General features: G+C 42.1%; 1 protein-coding gene across 3 annotated transcripts; it reads left to right on the forward strand.

The window, feature by feature from the left end:
* The first annotated feature begins 287 nt into the window (after positions 1-287).
* MKNK1 (MAPK interacting serine/threonine kinase 1) lies at positions 288-22,481 on the forward strand. Of its 3 annotated transcripts, none has more exons than XM_030953872.1 (14): positions 288-342; positions 1,189-1,300; positions 3,764-3,859; positions 6,850-6,948; positions 7,621-7,718; positions 9,119-9,198; positions 10,623-10,696; positions 13,543-13,647; positions 16,614-16,669; positions 17,252-17,347; positions 18,112-18,306; positions 18,906-19,070; positions 19,665-19,708; positions 20,637-22,481. In XM_030953872.1, exons 4-14 carry the CDS (start codon positions 6,852-6,854, stop codon positions 20,863-20,865), a joined length of 1,239 nt encoding a protein of 412 aa, XP_030809732.1. In that variant the 5' UTR covers positions 288-342; positions 1,189-1,300; positions 3,764-3,859; positions 6,850-6,851; the 3' UTR covers positions 20,866-22,481. The 3 variants fall into 3 exon arrangements, with proteins under 3 accessions (XP_030809732.1, XP_030809733.1, XP_030809731.1); XM_030953873.1 differs by having other exon boundaries at positions 19,668-19,708; XM_030953871.1 differs by lacking the exons at positions 288-342; positions 1,189-1,300; positions 3,764-3,859 and having other exon boundaries at positions 6,834-6,948.
* Positions 22,482-26,394: the final 3,913 nt, after the last annotated feature.

Genomic DNA, 26,394 nt, shown 5'->3' on the forward strand with positions numbered 1-26,394 from the left:
GCGGCACTCCCTTGACACAGCCGTGCTCGCTCATCGACCGGACTCGGCGATCTTCGGTTCTCCAGCCGAAGTGAAGCTGTGATATCGCTCATGGGGGAAGGAGAAGACGGCAAGCAGCCAGCCCAGCCCGGGGAGCGGGGCCCGTTCCCCGCTGTACCCCATTGATATAGTCCCATTGATTTGCCCCATTGCTGGTCCCCGCTCCGTCCCCTCAGAGGAGCCGCCGTGAGGGGGCGCGGAGGGGGCGGTGCCGCGCGCAGGCGCGCTCCCGCTGCTCCTCCGGCTCAGGGCGGGGGCGGGCGGTGCCGCCCCGCCGAGGAGGGACCCGCGGCCGCCATGGAGGTGAGGGCAGGGGGGGCTGCGGTCACGGCGCTTCCCGGCCCGGCCAGCTGAGGGGAGGCCAGGGAGGGCAGTCCCCAGGGGCTCGGTCCGTGCCCGCGGGAACTCCTGCGGCTCGTCCGGAGAGTGGCGGGCTGCGCGCTCGGACGCGGGAGCGGCGGCAGCCCCCGGCTGGAAGGTGCCTCAGCCCTCCGGCCGGCAGCTTTGGGTCTGGGGGCCCTCCCCGAGGAATGCGGGAGTTTCCTCCTGTCTGGAGCTGGGAATCTGTTCCCCGAAGGTTTAAAGTGCTGTGTTTCATACCTAGTGCGTTTTTCAATAAAGAGTGGTAAGTGTGTACTCTCCTACTGCAGCTGCTTTCTGTTGACATTGCTGGAGTGGGAAAACAGGCAAAGGCGAACGGAGCAACTTCTAGGTGTGATCACGAGAAATCTTTTCGTTCCTGCGTTTTTCCTCTGGCATAAAACGAGAGCTGTGAGCCCCGAGGAGCACTGAAAATCTGCCTGATGTGTACTTTGTGGCATTAGCTCGAGCAGGGTGACCTTCTGAGGCGAGAGAAGCAGCGGGACAGCCCTGGGTGACAGCTCGGCTGCTGGCATCAGCAGGACTTGTGATAGCCAAAAATCAGCCCATTCCCTGACACCACTGGCACTTGTCTGTGAAGTGTCAGATTTGTTGAGAAATAAGCCACTGACTTTTTTTTTTTTTTTTTTTTCCCCATTTACAAGCTGACCTCTTCTACAACCCTCTATCATCCAATGTTATGACTCACAATTGGGCTTGGGAAAATTGGTGTATGTTCTGATAACTTCAAAGAACCATTGTTTTTTTTTTTTTTTTTTACCTAAACAGAGCTCCTCTTCATGCCTGCCAGGTGCTGGATGGAAGCAAGGCAAAACACTCCTGTGGAGCTGAACCTCTTTCACTTCAGTTCTAAAGGTGTTTTGTATTGGCAGCCCTCCAGGTAAAGTGGGGTGCTTTGTGCATTTGAAACTTTCTTGGTTCTTTAAAGGTCTTTTTCAACCAAAACGCTTTTATGACATTATTTCATGGTACCAATACTCAGTAATGCTTTCAAAAAAAGTATTTACTGTTGTGAGGAATGTCCTCTCTCCTTCTAGTACCTTCCTGGTAACAAATGGTACAAATCTTATGTGACATCAAATGTGACAATGCAGTGGAGTTTAATGACTTAATTTTAGAGTTGAAGGCACAGAAAGGGGAAAATAAAGAAAAATCAATCTTGCTTCAAGGTTTAGAAAAAACATTAAGTTAGATTAGCTTCTCCAAACAAGGCTGCTTGTTGATGTAGTTGTATGTTGTGAACTTTTTTTTCCAGTGACAAATGTGATTATCTGATTGATCATTTGTAGGTGTGGAGCAAGAGCAGGAAATGTTTATCTTGTATCTGTATGAAAAGAAAAGTTGTCTTCAAAGAAGTTTTTCTCCTTGGTTTATGCTAGCAAGGGAGCTGAGGGGGATTAGAGGAGCTACTTGGTGATGCAGAGACAATCTTTTGAGAGTTGTTCATGCCATCAGATGTAGAAGAGAATAAACAGCTTGCTTTTTAGTAAAGGGCCCTCAGAACCTATTTACATTGGATATCTCCTTAATTTAAAAATGCTCTAGGGGTTGGAGAGCCTTTAAGTAGTTGAGTCAACACACTATTGCTAGGAGCTTTCTCGTTTAGAATGTGTGTGATGGAGTTTAAAATAACTTTGCTGCTAAGTTCTTACTGCCCTGTGATGGCAAGTCTTAAACATGAGCTACCTGCCAATGGTCAGTAGCAGTAAATATTCTGTTTGCCTGTTCTGCTGGCTGTGGAAGGACAGAAGATGTTCTTTAGTGCAATAACCAGTGTGTGTGCCATGTTCTTCCCAACAGAGCTCACCATTCACAGTTATTTGTTTGCCCTGTGAAATACACCCTCTTATATCCTCCCATCCATGTGGCTGCCTTGGAGACACATTGTCCTTGAACAAGAAATTAAAAAGATTACAGTGTTTTTAAGCCACGCTCAGTCTAAGTTGTTCTCCTTACTTGTTATGTCTTCGCTGGATCAGGACACTTCTCTTGTTTGCCTTTGTCTTTCCAGTGGGGATGATAACAGTTCTTTTGCTGCCATTCTGAGTGATAACTACTGCTTTTTAAAAAATGCATGTCTGCCTGGGGAAACACAGGCTCATTTCAGCAAGTCTCATGTCTGCAGCATGTGTGTCAAAATATGCTGTTCCTCCAACACGAGAGGGAAAGGAGAGCTGTGTGCTCTCCTCTCCATCAAGGTTCTCCCTGCTTCCCCAGCAGTAATCCTGGTGAAGTAAGAAATTGGGATGGGAGGAATCTATCTAAAATAACTTGATGTGCTGTCCTGAAAAGAGAGATCCACCCATGGCTGGAGGGTTTGACTGGGAACTTCAGAAAACCCCTCTTAGTTTGCAAGGGAAGTGTTAGCTGAAAGTACCAAAGAGTTACTCTGCAAATTGCTCAAGCAGGCAATGATGTGACACTGATCTTCTGGAAGTGTGACAGAGGGAATGGCAGGGGGAAGCATGGACATAAAGAGAAAGGTTGCTGTAACCTTTTCCTCAGTGTGAAGGGTTTCAGGCAGGTGGTGTCAGCTGTGACACTGTGGGTTGTTACAGTAATTCTGTGATAAGGCTGGATCAATAATTTTTGTCAGACTTGCTCTTTCATGAAATTGGATTGCTTGGGTTTCCTGTGAACTTTTGGGTGTTCATTTGAAAATGTTAATGCTCTTGTATATTATTGAGAAGATGATGGAATGTTTTTAAGTTCCTCTCCCTTCATAGATAACTCAGATTAAATAAAACTAAAAGTTGTGCTGTAGGTGGAATGAGAAGGTAACTGACAGCTAAGAATGAATTGTGGAAAACTGGTGCAAAAATCAAGAGTATTCACTTCTTAAAATTTGAAATGAATGTACTTAATACAGAACAAGTATAAAATAATCTGATTTGACACAGGACTGTCGTACATCATTGCATGTTCTTCCTCTTCAAATTGTATCTCTTGATGTGTAACATTGCAAACACAATTAATCACTATGTAGCTGCTTTATAAAGGCAGCTTGGGTTGTTCTGAGCTTCCTGCAACTAGATGGTTTTTGCAGAATCAGCACCTGCTGAGTGTGTCCAGTTTCATTATGAGCCACATCTATAGGAATCAGTGTCGATGGAGGAAGAAGGGTCCAGGAACAATGTGAGACACTGAGCTGGGAGGAAAACTGGACTGAAATCTGTTTTCATTTTGTTCCAGTGAAATTGTAGGGGTGTGCTTTTGCTGTGTGCTCACATGAAGCCCAGCACAACAGGTCCTTGCAATGTCTTTAGGCTCTGGGCACTACCTAAATGTGTGGAAAAACATTTTCATGATTTCTGAGTGGTAATGTGATGATGTTTCTTTTCAGCTCCAGACCAACTTGGCTCAAGCAGGACCTGTTTTGGAAGCAGGTGGTGGTACCTGGATTCTGCTTTCTTCCACTGAGTTCAAACACACAAACAAGGTATTTTCTTCTAAATAGAAAAAGGCACCTCTTCTGTGTTCCCAAGTGCTTCCTGTTACACACTTGTGCTTGTTTTCCAAATATACCCTTCCTTCCTTTGGGAAGCAGATTAGAATGAGAGGGGAGTTAGGTCTGGGTAGTGGATTTTGGTATGTTCATGTATGGAGTGTTAGGAAGCAAGATGAAAGATTACTTAAAGTCTGAATGAAGTGAAACTTGTGGTAATTGTTCCCTTTCTTTTTCTCTTGGCTTTGTTTGCAAGTTTCCTTTACAGCAAAAGAGAAAGGCTGTAACTACCTTCCCACACAGGCTCTGAACAGTGTGTGTTAAATATTGCCTCAACCCTGAGTTATGATGATGGTAATAAAATTCAGGGGCTTCAACAAAACTGCAGCTCTCATTTTGCTTACACTGTGGATTTTCCTGGTAACATTAGCCTGTGAGTAATAATCCTAACCTGACTGTAGAAGGACAGATCAGAATTTGAAGACACCCACCTTGGACCTGATGTGTCCACAGGCCATTTCCCTCCAGAGCAGTGCGTGCAGTCCCTGAGCTGTCTGGCAGGGTGAGCTACCTCAGGGCCCACAGTGTACCTGTCACCAGAAGCACTCCTGCAGTATGCAGAACACCTCAGCATTGCTTGGATGGTTGTGGGACACTGTCCTTCAGTGTCTCCAGAAACTCTTTTGGTTGTACAGTTGCAGGGAAAAAAAGCATTTCTTGGAAAGCTTGGAAAATCTCCAAAGTGTTTGGCTGGACTAAAGGCATTTTCTTGTAGTACCAGCTGTTACTAACTACTGGCTCATTATAACAAATGAGTAATGGGAGTGAAGCTGTGATACCTTTAAAGGATGAGCTGTGTTGACAGAAGTGAGCTTCACAATGATGTGAAATAGCAGACCAGAGCAGTAATAAGAATCTAATACAACTAACACTTCATGCTTTAATGTGATGGTAAGTTTAGTCAAGACTATAGGTTAAAAATGTCAACTTTTCAGCAATTTGGTTTCTGTATACGTAACTAGTGAACTTCCTGTTTTCAGGGAAGCAATTCTCTGTAATTTAGGAATAGAGTCAGACTAAAGGGAATTGAAATAATGTAGTGAGGTAATAAACAGCTGACTGTAAATATCAGAGCCAGCTGGTAGAGTGCAGGAGCTGGTTGTGAAGCTGTCAGCTGTGCTGAGAGACAGAATTCATATTCTGGAGTTTTTGCTGATTTTTAGTCAAAGCTAGATTTTTAGTTTCAAGCTCTGAAGCTGTGATATTTGAAATGGAATAGAATCTGTCTAGCTTTGGAAGACAGGAAGGTCAGGTCATTTAAGTTACTTGTTTGACACCTTGTGGAAATCAAGCACCACCTTCAAGCAGAGCAGCTTCACATGTGTCATTTTAGTCCCAGTTCTGAATAACTCCTGATGCAAGTTGGATTGAAAAAGAGGAGAGCTGGAATTTGCTGCCAAAGGCTCACCTTCTCTTTATGTTAAAATTTGAAACTGTAGGTGTGTCAGTTTGAGTTAAAAGGAAGCTGTTTCTTCAGAAACTGGTAAAATGTGTTTTATATTACTGTATTTGAGAAGTCACATAGAACATCCATCATGGTGATTTCTGAACACATTCTGCCTAAGACTTGAAAATGAGGATTTACTGTTGTTTTGAGGCTTTGAATGATATATGTTTAAGTATTTCCCTAAGTTGCTAAGGAGAAAGGACTTTCAAAATAACATCCTGAATTTTCAGACATGTGGGTTCTAAGTGACACTCACAGTAGCTATTACTGACAGATAAGAACAAGAAAAATGTAATGGAGGAAAGAAAAAGTATTTAATGTATTGGTAGATTGTTGTGAAATGTTTTCTGCCTTGGAGCTTCTCCCATGTTTTGAGTACTTTAGAAACAGTGAAAGGCAGAAAAACTGCTCATCACAATCTCTGTTAAAAGAGAATTGATGGAAGTTTTTGGCACTTGTCTTTCATTGTCAGTGTTCTCATAATTACACTATTTCTATTGATTTAGCTTTTTCTGTAGTACAAGATGATTAAAATTGAATTTAGTCAGAATTCCTCATGGCTGTAAAATGTCTTAGGTGCACTTTGCTACTGCCTTGAAGACTTTCAGCTGAGATTTTAACTGTTGAGGCAAACTTAGCTGGATGTGACTGCTGTGAAGTGCTCCTGCCTAGAACCTCAGTGTGGAATCATTTAACTTTTTGGAGATAGGTCAGCTGTACAAATATGGCCATGTTTTTATTTAGGCCTTCAGTAACAATATGCAGGTGGTTTTTCTCCCATATTATCTTGCATCAGTGAATTGTTACCTCTGACTAAGCTCTTGTAGTATCTGCAGCTAGTAATGTAGGAAAAAAAATATAAATGCCATAAACACTTCTTGGTTTGGAGCATAAATTACCCACTGATCTGTCGTTTAGAAAGGTACATTATGGTTCTGTGAGAAATGGTTTTCTTTATGGCCTTTTGGCAGCATCAACTGACCTAGATTGCTCTTGTGATACTTTAGCTGCTGTGGTTGCTTTGTTTCACTGAGTGATTTGAAACTTCCCCACACCTTCCTGCTGTTTTAGAGGCTCATTTCCTTGAGCTGATTTGAAAAAAATCTCTTTGTAAAGCAGCAGAATAGCTCAGAGGAGTGCCCTTGTGAGGGCTGCAAGTGCTGTCTGGTATCAGGGCATGTGTTCTGTTCTGGATTACTTCCGTGCTTTACCTTACTGTGCTGTGAGAAAAGGATTCAGTATAGATGCATTATTGTTCCCTCCTGTTTTTACATTTATTTATCAACCCCCCAAACTCTTAATTGGCACCTGAATTGCCTTTTTAGGTTTCCTCTGGTATTTGGAAAAGAGGTGGCAGCCTGTGATGAAGAAAAGCAGAGAAAGTTTTGGATAAATAAGAACATAAACACACAAGAGCATGTGCATTTTCTCTTGAAATAATTGATTGTTAAAGTCACCTCTATGTTCTGCCACACAGAGATGGTCAGCAGCCAGCCTGTCCCCATAGCAGACAGTGGGAAAAGGAAAAAGAAGAAAAGAACCAGAGCCACAGATCAGGTCCCTGGGAAGTTCGAAGGTTGGTGACAATTTAAAAGCTTTTAACTGTTACAGTCTGTTTTGCTTCCAATGTTTTTCTGTTTCCTTAGCTAAACATTGTATTTTTAGGTAGGAACAGTGCTGATGTCAAAAGATTTTGATTGAATAGATGTGTGCATAAATGCTGTGAAGTTTTGTAAGTAAAATATAGTTCAGTGAGAAAACTGAGCAGTATAAAACTTCTTAGTGGGTGAGTACCAATGGAAGGTACATTTCAAATAAAAACGGTTGTAGCATTCTAGGTTTAAATGTTCAAGTTTGTTATACTTAAAACACCATCTCTGCAAGTGTGTATGGTAGGCATTTTCTGATCAAAGAATTAATTGTCTTCCATCTGAAAAAAGGTTTCTGAGTTTTACTTTAAGATAGGTAGAGTGGCTGAGATCCTAGAGATTACACATTTGTTCATACTAGAAGTGTTTTATATCTCAGCAATTTTGATGCTGTAATAAAGTTTGCTTCTTAATTTTGCTGGAACTTGAAAGAGGGAGGTGAAAAAGGAAGTGTAGTTGAGACTGGCATGTCTGCTTTAATACTACATAAATTTAAGGGAAGCTTATCAGATAAAGAGCTTGTCTTGATGTTATTCATTAAAATAACTTTCAAAATTCACTTTGATGGATATGTCCTTTCTTCTGGATTTCTTTGGCAGATTTGTACAAGCTGACTGCTGAGCTGCTTGGTGAGGGAGCATATGCTAAAGTTCAGGGTGCTGTCAGTCTCCAAACTGGGAAAGAATATGCAGTCAAAGTAAGTAGAGAGTAAAAGCAGCATCACTTCTGTCTGTGATGTGTCTTCGCCCTCTGAGTATCTCAGGGAAAACCTGCAATAGTGGGTAATAGCAAATCCTTCTAGGAAATTTTTGGTGCTTGAAATGAGCTTGTTTTATAACTGTTGAGAAAACCTGTCATCTTAAGTGTTGTGCCTCCAGACTGTACTGGTTTATCAGCTGCAGGTAGAAATCACAAACAGTAAATCACTGTGATTGGATCTCAGGGCAAGCTTTCCTCTCATGCCCTGCTTTAGTTGTAGTCTACCTTTGTCTCTTCTTATGATAGAAGTGGCTGAGTCATTTTACAGCATGGCCTCCCAAACAGTGCAGGCTTTTGGGTGCTCTTCAGAGAGCATCAGGTGCTGCCAGTGGTTCATGTAAAGCTGTCTTTAATTTTTGATAGAGGCCAATCTTCTTTCTGTAATATCACTGAAAAGCTGGGCTCATTTACAAATATCCTGAGTCTCCCATTTAATTACAAACACAAATAACAGCAATAGGGAAGCTTTACATTTGATTCTATTCAAAAATAGGCACAAAATTTTAAGCCCCTTAAAACATGTAGTTCTATAGATGCTGGATTTTTTTCTGTACTTTGTAAAATATTGACATTTAAAGGTTGAAATAAACAAAGCGCTGCATTAGGAATTTGATGTGATCAGATGCAGAGACCTGTGTAGTACTGGTGAATGGTTGCCTGTTCTGCACCAGAGAGCTCAGGCTGCAGAAATAAGAAACCAGTCCTGGATACAGGTGGTGGTGATGTCTTGGTAATGTCATGAGCTTCCAGTTTATGCAGCAATCATTGAGGCTCAGCCTCTTGCCCTCTTTCAACCTGAGGATGGTGTGAGGGAAGGTGACTTCTGATGACTCTGAGCTTGAATGTATGTTTTCTTTACGTTCTATTATTGGGTCTCCATAAAGTTTACACTATGAACTTTTATTTTGTGGTGAATTTGGTACTTGTTGCTTAAATGCCTCTAATGACAAATCTGTTCTTTTTGAATGTTCAGTGTCTGATGTGACTATTCTTGGTAGAACTCAAGAGGATATCCTGTTCTGCACATTACAGAGTTAAAATTATGCAAGAAAAAGCTTGTGGTAACTGGTCACTGGCTGTGTAATGTGTGGATTTAGTTCCTTTCTTCTTTCCTGCCCTAATTTCTCCTGTCCTCTGAATGCCTTCCAGAGCTCTGCTGACACTGCTCTGTAAACAAATGCCAGATGAGAAATTGAACAAACAAACAAAGGTGGAGTGTTGTTCTCCAGTGGGCATGCCCTAGATTCAAACCTTGGAACAGTTACCTAATTCCAGAGCTATATGCATAGTTTCTGCAGTAATTTTTCAAATATGAGTTCTTAAAACTCTTTTTCACAGATCATTGAAAAAAATGCTGGGCATAGTCGGAGTCGCGTTTTTCGTGAGATAGAAACTCTGTACCAGTGCCAGGGTAACAAGTAAGTATAGTCTTGTCTTTGTTTATTTAAAGTGTTTTGATTATTTGTTTTCAAATTTTTATATGTGAAAAGGTTAGAAGCTTTGCAGCAGTCTCCTTAAAACCACTTTGAAATTTAGACTTGACTTACTTAGATTAAGAATTTCCCCTTCTTTACCTGTGAAATTTAGGGGAACTATTTACAGATTAATAGTTATATAACTCAATTAGCAGCCAGGTCAATGTAGCTTCATTGTAGCTTCAGTGATGCATGGCTTTTGTCCAGATGAGGAATTAACATTTTGACACTCTCCCCTGTGATTTCACTATCAGCAAAAACTGACATGATACCAGCTGCTGTGGAAAGGAAATCTCACCATTCCTTTCCCTGATGTGTGGTTTGTCCTCATCCTTGTGTCAGCCTTCCTGCTTTTGCACTGGAACTCTTAGATCAGCAAAAAGCTAACACAGTTCTCATTTGGATGTGTGCTGACTTCATGCAGCCACAGGATGAGGCAACTGCAAAGCTGCTACTCATGACTGAAGAGGAAGAAAAGCTGTGCAGGCACTGGGAACTTTGTGATGGGTTTGAGGCAGTTCTGAAGCTACTTTTAGATGTCTCTGTTAATCTAGAATGTATATACAACAGATGGTATATACATTACAATTGTGCAGCTTATATTGAATTTTTCAAACAAATGCCTAATATCACATACAGAAATAATTTCAAAACCAACTTGTTTACCAAACTCATGGGCTTATGTTGTGCTCTAGAGAAGCAGAGCATGAGTTTCCTCTTTTGTGAGGTTAAGAGTAAATAGTCATCCAGTGCACGACTGATGAAGAACTCAAGCTCACATGACCACATGCAGAATTTCAGGGGTTGAGTGTACCATTAAATGTAAAAAATTCTGACTTACACATTTGACATTCTCAAAGCAAGGTGGGGTATTTGTGCTGCAAAGAATTTACATGAGCCGAACAGGAGTTGGTCTAAAAATGGCAACTAAGGAGCTGGATTTAATATCTTGTTGACAGATGCCTGTCTCCTTTGAGCCCTGTGTGTTTTGCTTTGTGATTTCCAGAGAGAAAGAATGCCAGTTTAATTATTTTTTCTTTATTTCTGCCTTCAGCACAAATGCAGTGTTTTAAATTATTAAATACAACCTACAACCAGTTATCTTCCTGTCAATTGAGCAGTAGCAGAGCTCTCACAATCTTGTCTGAGTGTGGTGTTTGGCCTCTTTCCCGTCCTTAAATTTCAGTGGGAGTTGGAAATGTGGTTTTAATGCCACAGGCAACCAAAGCAACTTGATTAATTAGAACTTATATTTTTGGTTACTTCTGGCACTTCCTAGTTATCCACTCTGGACTAAAACTCTTCATTGCTGTGTGTACACTCTATTCTTGTTTCTTTTATTCCCTTTTTTGTTTCTTTTTTTAAAGGAACATTTTGGAGTTAATAGAATTTTTTGAAGATGACACAAGATACTACCTGGTCTTTGAGAAGCTACGAGGAGGTACTGTGCAGAAACTATGCCTTTGCCCATGGAATCCTTTTGGCTCCTATTTGCCTCTGTTTTAAAGTAGTAATTGAAGAACTAAACTTTAAATGCTTGAGAATTTAGTGCAGCATCTGTGTACTCTGGCAGAATTTTCCTTTGATGTAGGATTGAATTCATTGCCTGGAACTCTGACATGAAAATCGTCTTGCCTGTGCCTGGGGTTGCTGGTATGGAGAACCAGTTGTGCTTGTGGGTGTTTGAGAGTCCATCAAGCGGGCCTGAGTGGTCACTGGGCTCCTGCACTTCCCACTCATCTGGGGAATGAGAAAGTCCATGAAGTGCTTGCTGCAGCGTTCTCACATTTGTCTGCATGGAGTATAATTACAGTACCTGCTAATTGCATGGCTGTGCAAAAGCAGGAGTTAGTGTGGCCAACCCTTCAAAGGAGAGCTGAGCTTCTGGAGTATCCTGCTGCCCAGAGAACATTATCTATTGTCTCTGGCCAAGAAGGTTTCCAGGAGCAAACTGTATGTGCAAGAAATAAAAATCCTTTCTGCACAGATGCAGAACTATTTTTGAAAGAGAGGGATGTGTATATTTCTTGAGTAAAAGCTTTTGTTTAACTTTTCTCAAAATTCTGCATCTTTTTATTGTATTTTCCCATAACACTTTTTCTTAATGCACAGATGTCTCTGACAAATTAGCTGTGCTGGGGCTTGTTTGAGATGAATCTGAATTTGTCTCTTTTTTCATCTCCACATTCTTCCATTAGTTAACCCTCTTTGTGAGTCAGTGGTTATCAGTGTACCTGCATGGCTGCTGAGAGGATATTAATGATACTCCCCTCTTAGCTACTGATTTTACAGGCTCATCTAGGGCCAAGGCTAGTTTTCTCTTAAAAGAAATCAGTATTTAAAGGGTTTGGTATGTGGTTTGAAGACAAAGAATGAGAATTAGGGTCAGATCTGATGCACTACAGATTCTGATGTGAGTAGCAAGGCTGGCAAGAATGAGAACATTAATCTTCAATGCAAGTCTTACTTCAGTAACTCCAGTCTCAGAGGCTGCTCTTACAGTGTTGGAGCATAATTTGGGCTTTCCATTTTCAATTTTGCCTTCCAGTAGCTGTGGTAACTGAAGGAGCTCTGCTCCTGTTTTATCTGTTTTCAGTTCACTGTGATGTCCAGAGTCCCTTTAGTATCCTTGTCTGACAGCATTTTATAATTGTGTGAGTTAAAATTGAGCTGATTAGATTGAACTTGTATGATTTAAGAGGTTTTTTTCTCTCTTTTTCTCCTCTGAAATGCATTTTGAGAGGTGCTGTTTGATGCTTTCTCTCTGAGTACTGGAGAGGCAGGAACAACTAATGCCCTGCTATTCTTTCTTCATGAGAATTCTCTACGTGGGCTGAATATAAAGTCAGTAAAGTGTGTTTTTATTGATATTGATATAATTCTTTTCTGAGAGAGTTTGAACATCAGCTCTATTCAGAAGGGTAATTTCAGATAAACCTGCTGAGTGAAATGAGCACTTCAGGTAGCTCAGTATTGTTTCCTGCAAAGTATGGGGTCTTTTCCACAGGGCTGGAAACATTGAAGAACTTTCACTGCTTTCTAAAGGTGCAAAGAACAACTACAGCAGGAAACCCCTCTGAACTCTGTGCACTCAAGAAATCTGTAGCAAACTAGGTGGTGTTGGTTTTGGCAAGGGAAAATGTCTGTGTTTGAAATCTGATAACCTGGTCCAAAGTGGCTTTCCTCCACCCAGCTGACACAGCATGGCTGTGCACATCTGAGCACATCTCTCTTCTTTTTGAGCATCCTTTCTCTTCCCTCTCTGAATGCTCACTGTGGAGGAGTGCCAGTAGCATTGATGGTATGAGAATAGGAATTACCCAGTAGGAGATTTCCTTCCACATTTAGAACTAAAGCATAAAAGTGAAATCACCTGAGATAGAAAATGTTGAGTGTACTGGGGCTAATAACAAATGGCAGTTACTACTGGAGTTTCTTTGCCTGATTGCTTTTACAGATACACCTCTCTGAATAAGAAAATAGAAGGCAATAGTAAAGGCTGCTTAGGGAGCTGGGATCTCTGTGGACTACATGGGTTTTTAAAAGACATTTTTAATCTTTTGAGAGGAATGATTGAATTCACTTTATTAAAATGAGGAATCAAACCTCCCTTTATTCTTTGTTAAAGGGATACCAGTGAGGCTCTGCCTGCAAGCTACCAGCCCTTCAGTATGTTTTAATTTAGAAGTCTTTTGTCAGATTTTATGTCCCCAGGCAAATTTTGCCTTAAGTCAGTGCAGAAGCCTTGCCTTGATGCCTATGAGGAATTTGATGTGTATTTAAAGGTCAAATCTCTTTTTACTTTGATGGTGTTGAGGCACAAAACATGTATCCTTGACTTTCAGTGCAGGGTTTCAGTGGTGACATTATAGCAAATGAGGGGAATTTGAGTATGACCATCCATGACCTGGGGTAAGTTGGGTTTGCTGAAGTGTTTATGGATCTCCTTAGCTCATGTTGAGTTTTACTCGTACTATTGGCAAATCTCTACTGTCCCAGTGTGTGGAAAACAGGCCAGTCATGCCCTAGGTCAGTAAAAAGTGATTGCCTCTCATACTGTGTTTAAACTAGAAGCTGCAATGTCTGAAAATTATGTTCTAGCACACTTAAGTGGTGCAGCTGCTCAGTTGTGCCTTTTCTTCTTAGTCATTCCCCTCTTTGCTCCACAGAAGTTGCCTGCTGTGAAAGGCTGCTATAAAGTGTGAAAATGAGATTATGGATTCATGATGCTTGGAACTAGCTCAGCATTCATACTGAGGTTTTCCCTTTCACCTGTTACCCTGACAGGTTCAATCCTGACCCATATTCAAAAGAGGAAGCACTTCAATGAACGAGAAGCAAGCAAAGTGGTGAGAGACATTGCCTCTGCTCTGGACTTTCTTCATACAAAAGGTGAGAGAGGCCTGTCTCCATCTTTACTAGTTTATACTGTACACTCAGATTATAAAGCACATTTATCTCTAAGTAGCCAGCTTTTGCTAGTATTCCCATTTACAGTAATGCCAGATGACTTAAGCTGTTTTCCTCTATGATGCTATTTTCATATTGTAGTATTTTCAGTAATTGGGAGTGTTAAGATGGTACAAGCTTTCCAAGAAGAAAACTTGAATCATCATCCAGAGAGACTTAACATTAGGGTTGAGTCTATTTGTTCCTATTACACAAGCCACCATATAAAGGTTACTCAAAAGGGTTCTAATAAAAATTTAATTTCCTCATCTTTTCAGGTCAACAGAGTTTCTCTTTTGTAATTACTCAGAATTTCTGCTGGTCACAAGACTTGCTGATTTGCAGTAGCTGAGCTCTTGGCCCCCCACATTTAGACTCCCACTGTTAAATTGAGGAGACCTAAGTGAGGCATAGTCTATATTTGAAGATGTCCTCAATGCCCTTGGAATTTGCTTAGATTTAAAGCAGTTATGTTTATAGAGATATTTTTTTTACGTTAGTGTTTTTCTGCTGCTTTTTTGACTTGGAAATACTTTGGTTTAAATTCAAAAATTTCTGTGCATTATGGTCATCCCAGAGTATATTGTTGGGCTGAATATGATGGATACTTCTGAAGTTTTTCCTAGGTTGTGATTATCTGGTCTTGCAGTTTCAAATACAGTGACTAGCTCTGCATAGAATGGCATGTAATTGGACACTGTTTATGGGTTATTTATTTTGATACATTTCTTCTTTCCTTTTTGCCATTCTGATTAGCCTGGTAGATCTCAGCAGATTTGGTTTGCTGCCTAAATTGCTCAGTACTGGCCCTGGATCAATAAATGTTTGGTTGTAGTTCATACTTTCAAGTCATATATGCTGAGTTGGAATCACAGCACTGGTACCTCAACAAGTTGAACCCATTAAAAAGAAAATTGTAGCAATGCTTGGAGTAAAAGGGGTAAGCCTGAGGAATGTGGATCTTGTCACATGTTGTGACTGTTACAAAAAGTTAATTGGAATGTAAAACCAAACTTAGTTTGGATCAAGAGTTTTTGTAATCTTGACAGCCTGTCAATGTGATAATTCAGCATTAAACCTTCAGAGAATGTGCTTCTTGAATACCTGTGTTTAGTAGATTTTGACTTTGAGATATGGGACATACAAGAAGCAGGGAATTTAGGCACGAATATGTGGAAAAAATATTTTTTTATGTGGAAGGCCGTAGTGGGTTTCTTAACAGCTGCAAGTCCAGGTACCCCACTCAAGAGGTTTAACATCAGCTGAGCTAATACCTTTCTGTAGTTCTCTCTCAGCTTTTAGTTTTAATTCCCCTTTTCCCAAACAAGAGGAGGGTGATTGATTAAAATAGCTGTAGAGCAGCAGTCTGCTTTCTTGTTGTTAGTGAGCTGGGACAGCAGGGATATAGCTTGCAGAATCAGCTACATCCCCTTTTCATTTTATTGTTCTCTTTATGGTTCTTCCGTGTGACATTAAAATAATTAGTAAGTAGGGTACAGAACACTAAAGTAAGCAGGAAATTAAAGCAGTTTTATTGCACAGCTTAATGGTGAAGTCCTATAGCTAAATCCTTTTAAAAAAATTTGAATGAGGACAACTAATTCTTTTGACAGGAGTAGTTTAAAACTCAGCTGGATGATAATCCTGCCTTACACCCACTTGGGATGTGTGTGCTTTATTGCTAATAATCTACTGGAGAGGTGTTTAAAGGCAGTTGTTTTCTCAATGCTCTGTGCAACTGCAAAATCAAATGTTACATAATCAGACATTTGAATTCACACAATAATACAAAAAGACACTGTTGGCTTTCCCATTGTGAGCCAAGCCAACTGCTGGGAGTTTGGTCAGCCTTGTTGTAAATGTCAGTTCTGGCCACCTCAGTGGGTTCACTGTGCCATCATTTGTGCCAAACCCATGTGCACTGTGTCAGTATGAACACTGATTCCTTTAGTTTGGGGCTCTGCTGTTATATTTTAAGCCACATCTTGTGGAGTGTGCTGAAGAAATTACATTAAAAGCTCCCTTGCCTAGAGTTTGGTGGAATTTTCCTTCCTGTACTCTGAATTAATATAAGGTGTTCTTGGAGTGTAAGTTGCTAAATCAAGACCAGACTGCAGTTAAATTACAGCCAAGTTGCTCATTTGATTTGATTTTTTTGCCTCTCATTTTCTACCTTCCATTTCAGTTTGATCATATTAAATGAAGAACTTCCAGAAACTGTGTTTTTAGGCATTTGAAGAACTTCTTTGACAGAGAACCACCTTGTGTGTGGATTACACAGATAACTTTGTGCTTCCCTGTTAGGTTTGCCTATTCTGATAAGAGTCAAATGAAGAAGCCTTTTGGCTGTTTTCCTTTATCTTTTCTTCAGCATCTCTAACTGAAACTCTAATTTTTCATTTGCTTCAGCAATGAGTATGTACCTCAAAGGGATATTTTCATCTGGGAGTCAGGGGATTTTTTGCAGGGGAGAGTGCCTCAAGTACTGTCTGTGCTGGTAGGAGTTCAGCAAGCCAATTGATCCAACTGCAAAGAGCAACTTCACTGTAAAAGGCACCAAAATAATTTCATTGAACTGTGTAAAGCACTAAACTTTCCTACAGGTCAGTCATCTCAATAAGCTGGTTTTAAGGAACATAATTAATTTGGGCTAACAAAATGTTCTGATGTTACGTTCTTACTTGCTTGACAGACTCTCCTGTCCAGTAAAGGATGATAAAGGTATAGCAGGATGCAACAGTGACATTTAACAGTTGTATTTCACAGTTAAATTATTATATTTAAGTGGGGCAGGTGTGTGTAGCAGGCTCAGACCTAGAATATTTCCCAGGCCACCTTCTAAAAAAGAGAAGTTATGAGGAATAAAACTGCAGAGTATCCTTTCTAATGAACATTTGTACTCTGTTTAGGTATTGCTCACAGGGACCTGAAGCCTGAAAACATCCTGTGTGAATCTCCAGAAAAGGTGCTGCTCTGGTCTCTTAACTTTCCAAACTGAATTTTGTTAACTTGGTTCCCAAAAACAGTCTTTGTGTTTTTTCTCTTCTTGAAAACTTTTGAACCCATTAGTGAACTTCAACTAAATTTAACAGAACTGAAGCTTGAAAGAGACTAAATTCTTCTTTGAGAGACTAAATTCTTCTTTGAGCTGTGAAAATGTGAACATCTGGCTAAGAGATAAAAAGCCAACTGGCCTTGTAGAGGGACAGCAGTGACACCCTAGTGCCTCATCTGTTCTGAGCCAGTACCCAGATGGACAAGCAGCATTTAGTGGCCAGCTGGTCACATTAAATGACCAGTTTTCAAAGTGCCCTGATGTGTACTGGCACTTGCCTAACCAAATAAAGGATAATGTAGCAGGATCAGGTGCAGGTGGTGTGGGTGCAGCTGGGGCAGGGCAGGTGAATGCAGGGAGTAGAAGGTGGCTGTGAGGGACTGGGTCTCACTAGGGATTTGTGTTCTGTGCTGGGGTTCTCTACTTCACATATATACATATTCATAGATTTTGCATTAATCCCAGTCTTCCTGACCTCTTATATTTTTTTAGATATCACCAGTAAAAATATGTGACTTTGATCTTGGCAGTGGGGTGAAGCTCAACAGTGCATGTACTCCCATAACTACTCCTGAATTAACAACGCCGGTGAGAGACCTGTTGTGGCTTTGTGCTTTCTTTGTTCTGCTATAAACAAACCAGTTTTTCTTATCTCCAGAGAAGACCTTCCAAAGGGCTTACTGCCACTACACCCAGTGCTGGGCAAGTTCATTTCAAGCAAGTGGATGTGTGGTGATTGCTGTCTTGCTTTCCCAGTTACAGAACAAATACACAAAAGCACAGGAGCTCAGTGTTAATTCTCCAGTTGGCCATTGGGACACATTGGTCCTGCTTATCTCTTACACAGTCAAATGGAGAAACTTTTTGTGCCCATCTTTGTGTGCTTATAGACAGACTTTGAACCTTAGTTTTGTGTTCATTTCCCTGTGTTTTGGTTCTGTAGCCAAGCCAATGAGCTAAGGAGAATGCAAGCTCTATAATCAGTGTGTAGCTTTATAATACACATTATTTTGAAAAACTACAGTCCTGTGCTTTTGCCATTTACTGTGAAAGAAAAATCTGACAGTGTTGCAGAAGTCTTACAGAAATCTATTCCCCTGATACACTTGTCTGATAACTAATGGATAAGATTTAAAAACCTGAAAGATGTAAATTAATGTCTTGACCTTGGATTAAAGGTTCACAGCCGTGTAGAACAGCTTGTGGTGCTGCTAAAGAATTTCAGTATTCACTGATGCCTAATTTCTGCTTTTCCACCAAGCTACTTGGTGTAAAGAGTGGAAAATGATAAACCTGAGTCTTGTTTTGATGTGACTGTCCCTTTGAAAACTTGATGGAATTTGGTTTCTTAGTGTGGCTCTGCAGAATACATGGCACCTGAAGTGGTGGAAGTCTTCATGGAGGAGGCCACGTTCTATGACAAGAGGTGTGATCTGTGGAGCCTGGGGGTGATCCTGTACATCATGCTCAGTGGTTACCCCCCTTTTGTGGGCAACTGTGGCACAGACTGTGGCTGGGACAGAGGAGAAGTCTGCAGGGTTTGCCAGGTGAGTGTGCATGTCCTGGGTGTGTGGGGAGAGCAGAGTTCTCCCCGAGCTTTGGGTGTAGAACTTGCTGCAGTGGAGAGCTGTGCCTGATGCTGGCAGGTGGCTGGGAGGATGAGCTGTCACTGAGAAGTGAGGGTGGCAGTAGAGAAGTTGAGTGATACCAGTTTCTTAAGTAGGGTTGGGCAACTGCCTCTCCTTCCTCCTGTTGTGAGATCTCAGAGCTTCTCCTCACCCTCTTTCCCACTCTGGAATCCTTTCTTGTTCTGTAATCCTTGATCTGGTTTATGGTAGTCACTGCAATTCTTCAGATAAAAGCTGAGCCCTGCGAGGGTTGCCATGCAGGGGCTGAATTTACTTTCTAAAAATGGAGTATTTTAGCTGCCCTCTTAGGGGTGGGGGGAAGTGTTTTCAGGAGACAGTGTATTGTGTCCATGAGCCACTCTGTCGAGCTGCCTGTCACTCTCCATTGACTGCATAAGGAGACTGGATGGTTTCAGTTGTTGCCCTCCACATGAGGTGGATAAAAGTGAGTGGGAAGTCTCACCTGAGAAACCTTCTGGTTGCAGTGTATTTCACTTGAATAATTTTTCCTTTCCCAGAACAAGCTTTTTGAGAGCATTCAGGAAGGCAAATATGAATTTCCTGACAAGGACTGGTCACATATTTCCTCTGAGGCCAAAGATCTCATCTCGAAGCTTCTGGTCTGTGATGCCAAAGAACGACTTAGTGCTGCTCAAGTTTTGCAACATTCATGGGTTCAAGGAGTATGTATCTCCCTTTATATAAATAGAGTTATTCTTCTTCCAGAGTGACAAATAAGCTGTTCCCTGTCTCTGAACTTTTATTTGAGTCCTTGTGTGTTTCAGTGCTTGTATCTTGATTAATTAAATGATACACAGTGGCTTTATTTTTTTCTGCATGGTAAATATTTGGATGAATATGTCATCCTTTAAGTGTTTGTTTTGTTTTGTTTAATTATTGCTTTGTGCATTTTAAATGGCTTTCTTGTGAATAGCAAGTACTGCAGTACACAAATTATTGTGCTAATACAGTAATGCAGAATGCTGGTAAATATGGTTATAAAAGAACAGCAGTGTCCTCTTATGTTTCAGTTCCCCGTTCAGAAAAGAAGGAATAGACATTCTGGAGAGCTTCCAAAGCTGTAGTCTTATACCTGCAAGCTGTGAAATCTTCTTGTGAGGGGAGACAGATTATGAAATATGCTTTGCCCACAGTGAATTAGTTTATTTGCAATATCTGTAAAGATTTGGGGGAGTCTCTTGTTTTTTGTCACTCTTGGGAAAGCCTGGTTCCCAGCTGCTAATATATAATTAACTTCTCTTCAATGCTTCTCCTAGCAGGCTCCTGAAAGGGGATTGCCCACCCCTCAAGTTCTTCAAAGGTAGGGTTTATTTTCTAAACATCTGTAAACTTGGCCAAGAATAATTCCTGAAAGAATGGGTGGGAGAGAGGAGTTGACAAATTAGGAGGTAACATCCCTGGCTGAGAATGGAGCTTCGTAAATGTGCCACACTAATTTTGTTAAGAACGTCAGAAATATTAAAGCTCTGAATTTTCTTTATGATCTAATCTTGCTTGTTTGTGGAAAAAGCATTAGAGGGAATTCCTGCAGTGCAGTGTTCATCTTAGACAGGAAATAATGATGGTTTTGTCAGCTTGCTGCCCAGGAGGGGTAGAAAAAAGCATAAAGGCATGTGTTACCCAAAGAGACTGTTGTCTGATGGGTGAATAATCACCATAAACACAGACTTGGATCTGACTTGCCTTGTAGTTGGTGGCACTCACAATATCCATTTACTGTGAGCCGGGCAAGCCTCATTGCAGGTGATTTGATGGGAGATTCTGTATGCCAGAGAGCCTGAGTCACACATCTGTTTCTATCTCTGTCTGCTGCTGGTGATTTCAGGTGGTTCTCCCATCAGAAAAGCATTTCCTTAAGCCACAGGTGCAGTTCTAGTGGGACTGCAGTTCTCTGGAGGAGGACAGCAGAATGGCCCCATTTGCCCATCCTTTGAGAGCAGGTAGAAATTAAGGATGACATCTCAGGTGGCTTCCCAGGTTTATAATCAGAAGTCCTTGGCAAAAGGAGGAGTAGAACTGTGGCTGTTTCCAAATCCCAGAGTATTTTTGTCATGCATTGCTGGTCCTCTGAGTGAGGATAAATGCAAATACTAGCTGGTCATTTTGCCTGCTGTCTCTATGATTTGCTAGAAGAAATAAACACGCCTGGAAATAGATACTGTGCTGTGAGGGCAAGTGGGTGAAGTGCCTGTGTTGAAACTGCTTCCTCTTTTTCTTGCCCTGGCCAGGAACAGCAGCACAAAGGACCTGACCCTGTTTGCTGCCGAGGCCATCGCCCTGAACCGGCAGCTGTCCCAGCACGAGAGCGAGCTGAGCGCGGAGCAGGAGAGCGCCGCCCACGCCGTGTGCTCCATGAAGCTGTCCCCTCCCTCCAAATCCCGCCTGGCCCGGCGCAGGGCCCTGGCGCACGCCACCAAAACCAGCGACTTCCAGCCAGTTCCCCATAAAGCCTTCTAAAGCTCCGTGCTGCTGTGGCGGGGGCAGGATGAGTCTGTGTTCTTATTTGGATTTTCAGCGCTGATAAAAGCTGCTCTGCTTCCGACACTTTGATTAGGAGCTTGCTCTTGTGATGTGACTTGTAACTTAAAGGGGACAGCTTTTTATGGGAATGTTTTTTGCCTGTCAGATTTAGTGCATTAAGATAATTCAACTGTTTTTTTTTTCAAACTGCAGAAGATGAGTTTGCTGCTGTATTATTATCTGAGGTGATAAATCACTAAGTTTTCCTCATTTTCTTCTTAGAAGAGCACAGTTTAAAATGCAAACTTGAAAACATCAGGAAAAACCCACACTTTGCCAGGCAGAGCATCAAGCCTCTCCCTGCTGGTGGCTGCTCTCCTTGGTGGCACGTTTTGAAGGTGCTGCTGTTATTGCCAGCAGTAGGGACTGTGCTCAACCAGCAGTGCCCTCCTCTCTTTCTGTAGACTCAGGAATGAAGGTGATGACTGGGTGGATCTCTGTCTCTGTTACATTCACTGGGTTTATATGGAATGAGATGGGACTGTAAAGGTGCTCATATTTCTAGAGGTGGAGAGAGCTCTGCAGCTTTTTTTGTGTTGTTGATAATTTGTGTGTCAGCATGTGGAGTGAAAACTGGGAGGAGTGGGGTTTTTATCTGACATATCTTTGCCCTTAACTCTAATGTACTCCATACGATCTCTTTTTTAAATTTCTGGAGTTTGATGTCCATTATGTCCCCTTGGAACAGTTACATTCTTAAATCCGATATCTGCAGTGTAACAGACTGTTTATGTAACAGTTTATAGTTACTGTTAGGCTTTTTAATACTAATGTGGGGTTTTATTATATTAATGCTATTCTCAGCTAAACCTTCATTTCTGTAAAATTGTATTTCTCCCATGACCTTTTGTGTGTCCTACCTGGACTTCCTAATGTGAGCAGACAGACATCAGTGAATTTTGGTGTGTGAATAATTCAGAAATGCCACAGGCAGAGTACAGCTGTACAAAAATGGTGCTGCAGCCACAGAATTCTGCCTCCTGTAGTAATCTCAGGCTGGGTATCTAGATTTTTACTTTCAGTTTCAATACTGTGGTGCAACAGAGCCAAGAATAATTTGGAAGGGTTTTGGCTGAAAAGCTGAAGATTTTAAGTGACCAAAGGGAGGTCTGTGGAGAAGGACACAGATGTTGAGCACTTTCTGAAACATAAGCTGTGAAAATTGGGCCACTGAGATGCCCATGATGCACCTTAACTTGTCAGCCCTTTTTTGAAACCTTTTTCCAGGGCTTTGTGTGCAGGGGGGAAGGAGGAGGCCCCCAAGTGCCAGCACAAAACCCTCCCAAGCAGACTGAGAAGGAATAAAGTAGCAGATGCAACAAGCACTTGGAAGTTGAAAGGTCAAAGCTGAATGTCTCTGCATGGCCTATTCAGAGTGGTTTTACATTATCAGTAATATCAGTACATATAGCTATTTTTATAAAACATGCTGTATTTTGTGACTAATATTAAAGTTGTTATTTAAATGTTTTTATACGTCATGCCAGCCGATGAATGATGAAATGTATTTTGCTTTTTTAAATTAAAATGCCCTAAGTTATGTATTTAACACATTTGGCAGTTCTTTGTGGCTTTTTCCCCCTCTTTTTGACACAGAAAAGTGAATTACTTCTTTATGTGACACTGGATTTAAGACAGCTGAAGTCTCCTTGAGGACTAGGCATACCTCCCTCTTCTATTGATTTATTTTATTTATCAGTCTTTGGTCTCAGATTTCTTTTTGGGAACTGAGAAAAGTGCCCCAAGCAGGGAAGAGGTGTTAACTTAAGCCAATTGTTGTGCTCTCATGTGTAGTCTAGTTCTGAGTGCCTCTAGCAGAGTCATTTTTTAGTTTCTTTGGAGGTCTGTGGCTCTGAGGTGGAGAAGGCTGTTTTCCTGGAGGCGTGGGATGCAGCACTCCCCAGTGCTCTGTGCAGCTCCTGCCCTGAGTGAAATCTGAGCAGAGCAGGAATCCCAAACCAGGTGCCAGGCCCTTTATTTGTACTTGCCTTTCTTTTAAAGGAAATGCTTGTAGTTGAACTGTGCTTTAAAATGATCTTCTCCTTCCCTTTTCCTCCTGAAGAGAGGTAGCAGAGAGCACAGGAGACCTTTTGGCAGGGGTACAGGAGTGATGTTTCAGTAGGGCAGGTCTTGGATCTTTCTTTGCCCTGAAATGAGGAGTCAGATTCAGCTGATGATCCAACAGGTGCCTCTTTCCCTCTGATCTTTACCTTTCACTGAGAGTTCAGCTTTCTTCAGGTGAGGGCCTCATTTGGAAGGTTTTCACAATGCTCTTTTCATGTCAGTGAGGAAGAGTTCTTCCTTCTAGGTGGAAGGTCACTAAATCAGGCACTCTGATCTGTGCTTTTGAGGTACTGCTGGGTTTGCTTGTGTTGCCTGTGAATCTCTTGTTTGGCAGCCTGTGGAACCTGAATGCTTCATCACTGAATCCCTGTGTCTTCCCTTTGGGAAGGGCTGAATCTGTGCCATGTTTTTTCAGCTACATGTGATAAACTACACCAGGCAACTTGTGTGGGCTCCCTGGCTTCTGAAATAGGATGGAAAAGTGTCTTCTTGTGGGGAAACTGGGTTGGGAAGGCACAAGGTGACCTTCAAGAATTCAAAAAGATATTCTGACCAGCAAGGAGAGCATCAGAGCAGCTAAGCTGATCTTTAATATTGATTAGGCAACCCACAAGAAATTTTGCTTTCCATCCCCAAGATTTTTCTGGGAGGTGGGTGAGCAAACTGGGGGAGAGCCATCAGCATGATTTATGGGGAAATAATTTCAAACAAATGGCAACCAAGCAGCTCTAGTCTCAAAGCAGTCCCCTCAGGAGCCAATCCTACAGGATGTTCTGTAGGATTTTGCTGACCTTTATATGCAATATTTCACAAAGTGCACTCAGCCTTGTGCTTACCAGTGTGGTTTCTGCATTGTTGGTTGTATAAAAGGAAGCTCCCGGTTTTCATTTTGTGGAATTTTTTCTGCTCTCTCTTCCTTCCTCACATGTTTATTGAATCCTTTGTCAGGGATGCAAAGATGCCTTTGTTATTTGGAGGGCTGTGGGTGGGCTGGCTTTCAAGGTACTGAGTAGCTTTGTTAATTTTCAAAACTAATAATTTTCTTCGGGCCACTCCAGTGGCAGCAACAGGCTTCAAATCATCATCATTTGGCTTCCATGGAAACATGCTGCCATGGTAACTGAAAGGCTTCCCTTCCTTCCCTTCCTTGCCTTCCTTCCCTTCCTTCCCTTCCTCATATGTGTTTAGTTACCCCTGCCAGACTCCATCAGCACTTTTAAAATTCTCCAACCATAGAAATTCATTTCTCTGGGAAGAACAAAAAAAGTTGTAAAACCAATGGTGCCATTTCACTGCCATTGTTTTTGGGGAAAAAGAAAACTCTTTCAAGTCTGGAGGGAGATGTCACTGAGACACAAATTCCCTTCCAGTGTAGGAAAAAAAACCCAACTCCAGAAGAAATGCTTCATCTTTAGATTGTCTTGTGGGAGCTTGCTGTCATGGGCTGCTTTGGGAAATTGGGCTCTGCACCCAGCCCAACATCTGTAATACTGAGCAGGGTGAGAATTGACTCATCCAGTGGTTATGAGCCACAGTACCAGTGTTTGGCTGGGTCCCTTCCAGCTAATTAATTTGACACCAGATTTTCTGTTGCTGTCTGTCACAGCTGCTTTCACACTAAGATTGGTTAGCAAAGTTTGGCAGGCTGACAAGCAGCCCCAGTTCAGCAACTTTGCTGTGATTCAGCCTGGAGTGGGAGAGAAGAGGGAATTGGGCCTCCTGGAATGTTTTGCTAAGCAAGAAGCAGGGTAAGGGCAAGGACTCTGCAGAGCAGAGGGTGCAGAGGAGCTTGGAGTCAGATGCTTCATGGTTTTGCTTTCTCTTTGATCCAGAACAAAGCTAACTGGCACCACATCTGATTAGAGTCCTGTGGCCAGTTCTGAGGCAGCACTGTGTGTGTATATGGGTGGGAATCCTGCTTCTCTCATTGTTCCCTTGCCCAAAATCATCACCCTCAGGACTTGAGAGCTTTTCTTGTCAGCTGCCTTTGTAAGTGCAATGCCTGCACCCAGCTCCAGACTAATAGTGGGGAAGGCAGAGCTGCCTCATCTATTTCCTGCTCCTTTTTTCATTCATATTTTTCACTCTGATGTTCTTGCAGCAGCTCTAGATCCACTTGCTTAGCCAGGGGATGCTCCTGCAGCCTGCCATGGCCTCTGCAGCTTGCTGTGGGATGAGGTGGAGAAACAAGCCCTGGAGGCACATAGCTGTTTGCTGGAGACCTGTGAGAAGGCTGCTCCTGCTGGTCACCAAGCTTTCCCAAGGGATTTTGTTTGTGACAGTGACAATCCAGGGACTTCTGGTGGTGGTCGATGAAGCAGATTGATTTTTGTTCCCTAGCAGAGGGGCGGAGGCAAGTAGTGCTGGAGAGGGGAGGGCAGAATGGGCTGCACTCAGCACTGCTAGGATGAACAGGAGTGGGCTCCATTGGATAATTCACAAGTGAGTGGTGTGCTCTGTGTGACATTATCCATGGGCATGTGCTGCTTTCAGAGGAAAATGTATTTCCCTGCCATGGAAGACTTTTGTGGAGCAAATGCTTTCTGTGCTCAGCCTAAGCACCAAGCTCTGGTACAAAGCTTCCAACTGACTTCAGCAAGTGTTGCTCCCACACTGGCTGATTTCGTCTTATGTTGAGCTGTGTCATACCCTTGCTGCTCTACAGAGAGTTCTTAACCTAGTTTGGGTATTTTCAAGCTGAGTTTACAGCAATCTCCTAATTGTCTCCATGCTAAGTGGAGTACACCATCCAGAACTTCTTTCTGCATTTTGTGAAAAGTTCATGTCACCCCTGGCTTGGGAAGGTCCTGTTTATCCCCCACACGTTCTTCCAGCAGCATCAGGATGCAGCTTTTCCTTGTGACTGGCCTGCAACTGCCCCACAGTGCTATGATGCCCTGCAAAGCCATTTTTGGGGTGTTTCATCAGCACAGAGTGTTTCCCTCCCATCCCTGCGCCTGTTCTCAGATCCATTGCAATGCAGGGAAGGGCAGCTGTAAAACTGCCCTGTTCTGAGCAATTTGCTTCAAGATTTACTTGAAACTAGAGCAGTTTCTCACTCCTGCAGGAAACACCATGAGGCTCCTAAAGGTTTGACAATCCCATTTCTTTTCATTTTGGGTCTAAACAGCTTGGGCAGCTTTGAAGGCCTTCATCCTACAATTTTTCACCAAATGTGCTGCTGGAGCAGCTGATTTCCCCATTGCAGGAAACCAGCAGTGATATCTGTGCTGGTGGCATGAACACAGTCCTGAGGCTTGGGCTGGAAATGCCAGAACAGTCTGGCTGATCCTCACTGGAAACCTTGCTGGCATATCAATGAGCTCTGCTGCAGTCACAGGCTGCAGTTGGGGATTTATAGGGGGAGTGATCAGATTAATTGAGCAGCAGTGGGAGTGTTCA

The sequence above is a fragment of the Camarhynchus parvulus genome, chromosome 8 (assembly GCF_901933205.1).
Source record: "Camarhynchus parvulus chromosome 8, STF_HiC, whole genome shotgun sequence".
NCBI lineage: Eukaryota > Metazoa > Chordata > Aves > Passeriformes > Thraupidae > Camarhynchus > Camarhynchus parvulus.